The sequence below is a fragment of the Falco biarmicus genome, chromosome 2 (assembly GCF_023638135.1).
Source record: "Falco biarmicus isolate bFalBia1 chromosome 2, bFalBia1.pri, whole genome shotgun sequence".
Classification (NCBI taxonomy): Eukaryota; Metazoa; Chordata; class Aves; order Falconiformes; family Falconidae; genus Falco; species Falco biarmicus.
Window position 1 is genome coordinate 17950626 of NC_079289.1, and position 10942 is coordinate 17961567.

At 44.9% G+C, this 10942-nt stretch overlaps 1 protein-coding gene across 1 annotated transcript in view; it reads right to left on the reverse strand.

The window, feature by feature from the left end:
* The window catches only part of CWF19L2 (CWF19 like cell cycle control factor 2), an 84349-nt gene extending 79135 nt beyond the window's left edge, over positions 1-5214 (reverse strand). Inside the window, exon 1 of the mRNA XM_056328705.1 lies at positions 5078-5214. Coding sequence (XP_056184680.1) covers positions 5078-5161 — 84 coding nt within the window. The 5' untranslated portion in view covers positions 5162-5214. The remainder of the gene's footprint in view (positions 1-5077) is intronic.
* Positions 5215-10942: the final 5728 nt, after the last annotated feature.

The following is a 10942-nucleotide window of genomic DNA, read 5'->3' on the forward strand; positions in this document are numbered from 1 at the left end:
GCTGGGAGGGAAACTACCAACCTTCAACATGTCCTCTCCTTACTTCAAATTTTAATTCTTACTGCACAGAAAAGAAACAGTTCAAGGACATCATATGATGATGAACAAGGCAGCTCCACAAGCAACAGCAATGAAAACCATCTGATCATTAATATATGTTTCAGTGCTAATCAACGCACCCAAGAGAATCCCTGAAAGTCATGGAGTCTCTTAGCTTTAGGTTACTCAGAAGTGGAACGATAACACCGTGGAAAAATAACACAGGCTAGAATGTGCACTTTCAGTAAGAGGCTGAAAATTCATATTGCAAAAGTTTCTCAAAGGCTCTATAGGGACCAAGCACCTCAAATGGTTAAATCCTGTAGAAAACCATGTTACTGTCTCAAGATCCCTTTCTACATGCCACAAAAAAAAAGGACTTATAAAACCATGGTGCTTAGTATTTCACAAATTATACTCCATCCAGCTTCCCTGTATTGAATTTCTCAGCACTCAGATCTGAGAATCTAAGCTAGTATCCCAACTGAAAAATGTCCAGTAATGTCCAGGGAAGCTGACAAGAGTGGATATAGTGTTAAGCCTAAAGTGAGGTATCCCCAAAATATTCCTGTATCCTCCTGCAATTTGAGGCTCAGCAGCTTTTTAATCAATAACTTTCAACATATATTTTTGCTTTTAGACTATTCTTGTCTGGGCAGAAGTGTCAGTATTTGCAACACACTACACAAGAGGCCCTACAAGTTCTCCGTGCAAAAAATCATCGGCATTCTTTTGTCTGCTCTGAGCTGGCTACCTGCAAATCCCTTAATATGACCTAGTTTTTCCACTGAAAGAAACAGCAGATAGCAATTCTCTATTCCCTTCTCCATATCACTTATGATTTTACAGAACTCCCTCAAATTAACTTCTTCCAGTCTATTTTTTTTCCCATCTCAAAAACTTTATATTCTCTTTGGACAGTCTGTACCAAGATCACCTCTGACATCTTTCTTCCCACCTTCTCCAAGGCTGTTCAGTTCTCCTTGAGACAATGGGACCAGGAGCGCATACACTACTTGGTATTACGCAGAAATCAGTAACATGTCTGTGTAACCATTTCCTTTGTACACTGTTCCTTTCCCAATAATTTCTAACATTTGACTAGCTTTTATCTGAGGAACTACATAGCACCTTCATAGAGCTATTTATTCCCCAGCTGTTAATCTTGAGTGGTTGAAGTCAACCCTGAGCCCACTGTTGTACACAGAAAATTAGGGTTGCCTTCCTCCAGAAAACTAGGGTTGTGCACTTGGTTTTATTTAGTAACACACAGAAGTTGTAAGTATGTTTTTAAGACTGCCATCTAGGAGTAATCTGTATTCGCAGCATTTTAAAAACATTCTGAACAATACAATGATTGTCAGTTTCTTGTTCAAATCAAAGAAAAATCAAAAAATTCAAGACAGATCCTATATACATACCTTGCAATACAGCACATCCTACTGATAAGAAAACATACCAGATTTGTTTCACTCTAAAACCTCCAAACCAGTTCTCCTAACATTCTTCCACAAGGCTGATGAACAGCAGCTAAACCTAGGAACTACAAAGCTACATTACATCAAAGACCTCTTGAGACACATCCTAACAATAAGTGGAGCCCCTATGCTCAGGATACCATGCTGTCTAGTACTAACCCAAACCGTGCCAAAATCAACCTTCATCCCTCTTCTCTGCACATCCTCTGTATGAATAAGTGCTCTCATCCCCAACTTCAACATTTTCTCTATGAAAGTAGCTTTGGCTCACTGCTGTAGCATTTCTTCAACACTACTGCAACCAAACCTTTCTCAGCTTTACTGCGTCCTTGAACTGAGGCTTGCCTAAACACGATGAGAGGTTAAATACAAGTTCATTGCCTTTTTCCACAGATTGCAGCATACTTAGTACCACAATCCAGTTACTACAAAAACATCACAAAAGTGTTTAATGCTACATATCTCATGTCAAATTAACAGTATTTTGGAGATACTAACAAAAAAAAGTAAAAAATATCCACAGGTATTTGGAAAGAGGAAGTTATACAAAATTTTTAAAAACATCCTCACAGAACACTGCTATAGAATCATAGAATTTGGATTCGAAAAGACCTTTGCGATCATCAAATCCAACTGCTAACCCAGGACTGCCAAGTCCACCACTAAACTATGTCCCTAAGCACTGCATCTACACATCTTTTAAACACCTCTAGGGATGATGATTCCACCACCTCCTTGGGCAGCTTGTTCCAATGTTTGACCATCCTTTCCGTAAAGAAATTTTTCCTAATACCCAATTTACAGCTCCCCTGGCACAGCTTGAGGCCATCTCCTCTCATCCTATCGCTTGTTACCTGGGAGAAGAGATCAACTCCCACCTGCCTATGACCTCCTTTCAGGTAGCTGTAAAGAGTAGTAAGATCCCCCCGGAGTCTCCTCTTCTCCAGACTAAACAAACCCAGCTCCTTCAGCTGCTCCTCATAAGGCTTGTGCTCCAGACCCTGCGTCAGCTTCATTGCCCTTCTCTGAACACATTCCAGCACCTCAATGTCCCCCTTGACATGAGGAGCCCAAAACTGAACACAGGATTTGAGGTGAAATTTATGTTTTATTTCATGTTAAACTGTTGATGCAAATAAAAGCAAATAAGAGGAAGATGATGATTAAATAAACTACTGCAATAATGCCTGACACTAAAAAGCTTTCACAGAAAGTAACCGCTTTTCACTGATTTTACTCAGGCTGGCAGCCTGTCACAGATGGGTGCCCCAGGATCAACACTGGATCCCACACTGCTCAGCATCTTCATAAATGACATGGATGATGAGACTGAAAGTATCCTCACCAAGTTTGCTGATGACACCAACCGGGTGGTGAGGTAGACACATTAGACAGGCAAGACATCTCACACAGACACCTGGAGAGGCTGGAAGAGCAGGCTAGAATTGTATGAAATTTAATAAAATAAGTGCAAGGTCCTACACCTGGGACAACATAACCCAAGAGCCTAGTACAGGTTCAGATCTGTGCAGCTGGGGAGCAGCCTTGCTGAAAGGGAGCCAGGGGTGCTGGTGGATAACAAGCGGCACAGCGGTCAGCAGTGCGCTGCTGCAGCAACCAAGGCAAATCCAACCCTGGGCTGCATCCGCAGCGTCATCGCTAGCAGACAGAGACGTGAACATCCCACTCAGCACTTGTCAAGCCACACTCATCAAGCCTTGCATCCAGTGCCAGCCCCCACTATTCAAGAAAGATGCAGACAGACTGGCAAGTGTCCAAAGGAGAGCCATGAAGATGATCAAGGGGCTGGAGACCCTGCTCTAGGATGAAAGGCTGAAATTTGGTCTTCTTCCCCTGGAGAAGAGACATCTAAGGGAGGACCTCATCACAGTATTTCAGTATTTAAAGGGCACCTATAAAGAGGATGGAGGCTCTCTCTTTACAAGGAGTGGGCCACATGGAGAGGACACAAGGTGGAATCCTCATCACTGCAGATTTTCAAGATGCAATTAAACAGGGCACTAGATTATCTCATCTAGGCTCCCATTCCCGTAAAGGATTGGACCAGGTGATCCTTCAAGGTCCTTCCAAGCAGGGCTGTTCTATGATTCAAAGAGAGTGGCACTGCCCCAAATAGTTTGCTGTACAAGGGGCACCAACTGTGAAGAAAAGGTAAAGTAGGATAATGGTGTCCTACATAAGTTTCACTTCCAGGTAAATGTATTTTCTGAACATCCAAGAGGTTGAATTAAGCAAAGAAGCACTCTTAAACGTATCATATGGAAGTTCAAATAGAGCAAAAGCCATCTTAAGAACAACAGCAAACCTTTGCAGGATAGTATGATTCACTGTTATCAAGCTGAAGGAATTTCCCACCAACCGCTTGAAAAAAAGGGGGAAGCAGACAGTGCAGAGGATCACCCCACCTTATCAAGTCACTGAAGGGAACTTCTATTGCCCAGAAAAGGTTCCACAACTGTGCAAGGGAGACACCCACACAATACATTACCTGAAATCCTCTTTCTGTCTTCCTACTTTGCCTTGAGACAAGAAATCACTACCGTGTAAGCCTCAGCTATTCAGGCTGTTTTCCTACTACTTTTATCTTTGCCCAGCAAGATTTCGTTGCTGCTTATTTTGGCCTTCCCTGTCTCAAAAGCCCATCATCACAGCCTCATACTTTTTCCATGTCTACCCAGTCTTCCTCCTACATTTTTCTTTCCATACAGTTATCCCCCACTTCACTTTTAAACTTCAAAACAAGTCATGTCATCTAACTGATGTACCATTTACTACCCTATTATTCACTCCACATAAAAGTCACAACAAGAATCAGCAGCTTACTGCACAAGTACCAAATATGGCTGATAGGCTGATTTTAAGTACAGTGCATCAGGATTACCACACATCTCCAAGTCGCAACAACTCTACCAAAGCATCTGTGAGTGGGAGCCTCCTAATTCTTGGCTAACACTACAGCAACATATAAACAAGTAACTAACATCCTGGTTCCATGAAAACAGGCTGTCCCACTGCTGCTCAAGTTATTACTACTTCATGACCAGAGTGTTCTAATGGAGGAATACTGACTCTAGGAAAGACAAGCCAGGAAGACAAGGAGGAAGTGTTGCCTTTTATGTCTCATCTAAGGAAAGGCTGTGAGCTGGGATGGTTTAGCCCAAAGAAAAGAAGGCTGAGGAGTGGGGGTGGTGTCTTATTAAGGTATATAAATATCTGAAGAGAGAGTGTAAAGAAGACAAACTCTGGCTCTTTCCAAAGGTGGAAGCACAGAAACACGTAATAAGCAAAATACGAGCGCATCAATACCACTACAAGTGGCAAAACTCAGGTGGCTGTCACTCAAAACTATGTTCCCAGAAGGGGCTCCCCCCGGAGCGTCCCCCTCCTCCAGCTGCCACTGTCAGGGAGAGGCCTGCGGGCAGGAGGCCGCGGCCAGGGCCGCCCTCAGGAGCGCCCCAGCACCCGGTCTGGAGGAGGGACGGAGCTACGTGGTCCCCACGGAAAGGCCGGGCCGGGCCGGGCCGGGCCGGGCCCCCCACCTGCGCCAGCAGAACCTCCCGCTGCCGCTGCCGCTGCTCCTTGCGCGCCGCCAAGCTCCGTTCGCTCTCAAACCCGGACGCCATCGCCGGTCCCCGCCGGAAACCAACTGCCGCGCAGCAGCCCCGCCGTACGGCGAGGCCGTGACGCTGTCGTAAACGGCGTCCCAGGCAACGGCGAGCGGGGCGGGGCTAGGCGAAGCGAGGCGGGGCGGGGCGAGGCGAGGCGGGGCGGGGCTAGGCGAAGCGAGGCGAGGCGGGGCGGGGCGAGGCGGGGCGAGGCGGGGCGGGGCGGGGCGAGGCGGGGCGAGGCGAGGCGAGGGGACACAGAGTCCTCCGCGCAGGGCCGCGGCCCCGGGGCGAGGCAGAGCCCGCCTCCCGCGCACGGAGCGGGGCCCACCAGCCCGTCTGCTCCTGCGGGCGTCCGGCCGCAGCGCTCCCGCTCTCACGACAGTTCCCCCGACACCTCTCACAGCGCCAGAACCCCAGCCAGCGTGCGGAGGGCTTCCCGCCGCCGCCCCGGCCGGCGTCGCGCCAAACACCCCGCCGTGGCACAAGCACTTAGCGGATGCCTGTGCTGCGTGGCTGACAGCACCGCCGAGTCCTGGGAGGGGGACGCTGGCCTCCATGCTCGCCATCCCGCCAGGCCAAAATCACCTCGTGCGAGCCCTGAACTGGGATCACCTCATGTGAACCCTCAACTGGGATCACCTTGTGCGAGCCCTCAACTGGAATCACCTCGTGCAAGCGCCGGGCCGCCCTGTTAACAAGAAGTCAGGAATGGAAGCGCAGCCAAACCAATGCTGACATGCCCCAGTGCCACACAGCACCCAGTGCTCGGTGTTGCCACCACCCACCTGCAGATGGGTCTCTCGGCTGCTTTCGGCCCCGTTTGCAGCTGGTTCTGTGCATCCCTGCTAGCCCGTGGCTTCTGGAACAGCAGGGTGTTATCTGCTCAGGATGAGCCTGGGTGGGAGACTGTAGAGGAATTATAGAGGACTGTATGAAAAGTTTATTTGTAACAGGTTGTGATGACTGTTAAATACCTGAGGCATAAAATGTTAAGAAGAAAAAAAGACAAGTTCAGGGACAAGTTGTCTGGACTGTATGAAAAGTTTATTTGTAAAAAGGTTGTGATGATTGTTAAAAATATAAAGTATGAAATGTTTAAAAAAAAAAAAAAAGGAGGATTTGTAGTGGAATGAAGCTGGGTTTATTAGCATTGATAATATACAGCTGTGGGCTGGCTTCAGGGGCGGTGGGTTGGCCGATGTAGATAAGGTACAGCTGTGGCTGGTTCTGTTAAGGGGTTGAGAGCAGCCCAGGAAGAAGCAGAGAGAAGAAAGAACGTGTGTCCTGGATGAGGAGAGACTAGGAGAAGGCAGCAGAGGGACTGGCATGAAGAGTATGTTGGTGTGAGACAGTAAAAGGCCTTGTTGCAGCCAGCTAGTTTGAAGAGTGCTGAGACAGGAGATGGGAAATTAAAAAGCATGCACATTCAGGCACTTAAAAGCTGTACTTGACCACCAGTGTGTGGCAGGGCTACTATACCTCCAGTGAAGCAAATATTTATCGGAGACATAATTTATTTGGGATGAGATCAGAGCATTATTAATTTGTCTGACACCAAATGTGTTCACAGTTGGCGAGTAATAACATTATTTAGGTAAAGGTCTGAGCGAAGCAGTTGGGTAATTTGTTAGCTATTTGCATGGGACAGTATGTTTCCAAAGTGATAATGGTAATTTAATCATCATCTCCATGGTGGCATTAAACGTGTAAATTGCATTTTTATCTTTGTTCAATATATGCTATGACAAAAAACATCTTGGGGAAAAAACTGTTGTAGATCAGCACTAGGTAGAGAATGAAAACTGGTAGAGTTCCACAGGCACAGTTTGGAAAAGCAGCGCGTGAACACCCATTGGGGAGCCATTTACAAAGCAAGCGTGGATACAAAAGATGTTCCAGCAGGACTGACTAATGCTATGCTCAGTTCTTAGCTATATGCAGCAAAGTACACAGGCTGGGAGTAGAGAAGCAAGAAAAGTGCGTGTTTAGCCCAGTAAGGAAAGCCTCTTCTCTTGACCATGGTGTGCTCCTCTTATAAACTGGTTTCTTTCCATCCCAGTGTTACCACTTGCTCCAGGCAGCCAGCAGAGCATCTCAGGTGGGTGCTCCCTAATTCACTTAGCGCACACAGCCAGGCATATTGGTTTAATAATTTCTATTGTATCCAAACAACAAATTTCTAGTCCGTGACCTGACATGACTGGTTGTCACTGAATTGGTTTAGGAAGTATTTGGAAATGAGAATATGGATAGCAACAGCTGTGGACAATTTCTTCCTCCAGTATGGAGTGAGAACAGGGAATAAGTTTTCTACAGCAGGAAGTTACAGACAAAGGGAATTCAAAGCAGGGTATGAGCTTTTGCAGTATTTGGTGTTATTCTGGATATCTGTAACCCTCTACATCATTAATAAGACACTATTGTAAATTTTCATTTAAAAACACATCTCCAGTACTCTTGTTTTTAGGAGAGAAACCATGATGCAAATACACTCTAAAATCTCAAGAACTGAAGAACAATAAAAACTAGAAAGCTACTTTATAAATATGATCATTCTGCCATTGGGGTTTTTGAAAGCTGACTTTTAAAATTAAGTCAACAGTTAGGGAATGGATGACATAAATTAATCTTATTTCCTCTCCTTGTCCAAGAAAAGTATTTTCTCAGAGGAAACAGACAAAAATGAAAGCTTAGTCTTATTTCTTTCAAGATATTAATATGTCTGAGAGCTCCTCACATGCTCAGAAATCTTCAGTGAGCCTAGAGAAGTCGTCCTTGGTACACCACTTGACATGGTCAGCTGGGCACCTCTCTTCAGTCATCTCATTTCAGTGCCAAAATTAAAGACACTAATAAAACAATAATGCTTTGGAGGTACTGATCTTTGCTGAACTCCTAGAGGGAGGCACTGACCTTGCAGAGTGAAGTATTATTTCCCTTTTAATGGCACATTTTACAGTTCCTCTGGAAGAAGCTGGTGACTGTCCAACTGACCTGCGTTATAAACCTTTATGCTGCTAACCTCCACTGCTTACCTTCAGTGCTTTGTTTGAGATTTTACTTTTATATGAAAAAAATTGGGAAAAATCCTCTCCAGTGTGATCCTGTGCAGTTTCCTTTAACCAAAAGGCTATGTTTCACTAGAGAAACAGGGTTCTTTACTTCAAGAATATGAAACTTTTTTTCTGCAGTGCTGCTGAAGAGAGTTTCTTACCTCAATTTTAACAACACATTCTGAAGTCTTCATGCTATAGAGGCACACTATCTAATAGGATATTGGGGAGAGGACAGAAAGGGGGTACCCCCAAGTCAAAATGTACTTAGTTTCAGTTAATTCTCATTCTGTCCATTTTTAAAACCTTGCTATTGGCACTGCTGAGCAGTCATTTACGTTTGATTCTACAGGACTACTTAGACTGGGATGGAAATTTTCAACAACTTGTCTAAGAAATAAAAATGTCAGTCCTTGGAGAAATTGCGGGGGGAGGGGGGACAAAGGATGATGCAATTATGGGGAAAAGCATATTGCTTTCATAGAAATTTCATTATGTTGCCTCAGGAGAAAATTAAAGCAACTGTGTCTAAACTTGATGCCATAAAATGATATAACACCTTGCCCAAAAATCAATGCAATGCAGCAATGCCTAGGTTATTAGCTGCTCTCGCCTGAATTGTGCTGTGAGCACCTGAATTGAAAAACCAGGCACCTTTTTACTATCCATCAAAAAAAGTGCTCCTGGCAGCAACAAAGAGCCCCGGTGACACTGAGGATCCTGACAGCCTGCCTTGGAAAGGAGCGCTCAGCTTGCAATGAAAACAAATAAGGCAGCTGTGGTGGATCGAAGAATGATTCATCCATTGTTCCATATTCAATAGCAAATTGTGTGTTGTCTACCCCTGAGCAATAGTTAGTTAATTTGCCTAGCTACTTTGAAAACAAGCGATCTCTTCAGCAGCAGTTTGATAGACCGGGGGGTGGGGTTTAGAAAAATCCATTTTCCCTCTCCCCACTTCTGCTTCATGAGTCTAACAGAGAATCATTCATCTGGGAAATTCTCTAGTGACATCTACTAATAGTAAATGTTTTGTGAGGAAGCTGTTACACATGTGAAATGTTAAGTCGTTCAGTTCATTTCTAGTGGGCCTTTTTTTTTTCCTTTGGGAAGTTGAAAATTAAGACTTACATCAGATGGGGAGTGACAACACCCATCCTGTCCTTGATTTGCTGTGTCTGGTAACACACCTTTTTAGAAATAATTTCTTTGAAAGAAATGGGTACATCTTTTCTGGTGCCTGCTCAACTTGGAGAGGTCCAGATGTGCTCGTGTCAGGGAGCTTCAAAGCAACTACTTTCAAAGTGAGACATAAATGCTGACTCAAATCACCTGGCTGGGCAGGAATTAAAATCCTGGGGTTTTAATTTATCAGTCTTTATGCGTCAGACCAATGCAATAATAACTCAGTCTTAGGTAGAGCTTCAGTGCAGTGCAGTGGGTTGGTTTTGTTTTTAAAGTGAGATTAAAGCATATTTCTGCCTTTTAAAGGTAGGTCAGTCGTAGAAGCGACATTGTAGCCTAGTCCCACAGGGAGTTTTATCAGCCCATTACTTACAAGAAGAGCAATATCTTAGAGTTGATATTGCAGACACTCTGTACATAGAAACCACGCTGCTCCAGGGACCTTGGGGCTGTCTTTGCCCTTTTCTCCTGCAGTGCTGTTGCTCACTGTCCAATGTACACTCACATGGGCACCACCCAGCAGACTTAAAGGAAAATGCCACAACACTCCCAGCTGGACTCTGCGTGTGGAGCATTGTAGGAGAGTCTCCTCCTTTCATTGCAATAGGAAATCAAAAAAGTCATGGGGATGGAAGCATGTCTTTCTCTAATGAAATGGTGAACACTTAATGGGAAAAAAATTGTTGAGGCCAGTGAAGTCTTGCTCTGTGGAAAGGGCTCCAAGGCACTACAGCACTGTAATGATAATTGTAAAGAAAATTTGACTGCCACAAAGTGTGTCCATAATTGTCTCTTTTGGCAGCAAATTGAACAATTTACTTCTCTCCAATTTTCACCCCACAATTCCTGAAATTGCTTTTCATTTTTCTTTATAGTACTGTGTTAAGAGGGAAGGATAATTTTACATCCAATTCTTGTCTCAGCCCTTGACCCAGAAATAGCTGTAAATACTGAGAGATGTGCCTGACATCCCATGCCACTGTCTTTGTCACTGTTCTTGACAGCAAACCCTCTGAAGAATGTAACACTACCAGCTTGTCTGGCTGCTCACCTCATTTTCAAGCTCAAATGCCCATCCAGGCCCCTGTTACTGCGAACACATGGGCAACACCAAGCAAGCATACCTTCAAGCATATGTCAAGGTGTTGGATACCACCGAGTCTGAAAAGAGACCACACAGTGGGAGGACCCTGCATTCCTTTTACATGTGCTTTGACCTCTTCTGTCCTAGGAGTTTCAAAGTGGAAAGACCAAACATAGTACCTTTCATAGTTAAGATCCACTCTGTATTTCTGCGTGATGTTGTTTCAAGCTCACCCTGCCTGTCAGAAGCATCCTAGGGAACTGCTGACACAGGCAGAGGTACACACAGCTCTGCAGGCTGAGAGGCAGAGATACACACAACCCACATCTTGCCTGGATGGTGAGTTCAGAAAGGGATCGTTCATACAGGGTAATGCCTTATTGCAAGGCCTTTGTGCCTTATAAAGCCAAGCACGTATTAGAGTAGAGGGGTAAGAAGTGATTTCTGCCCCTGTATTTCCTTCTGCCTGTTCCC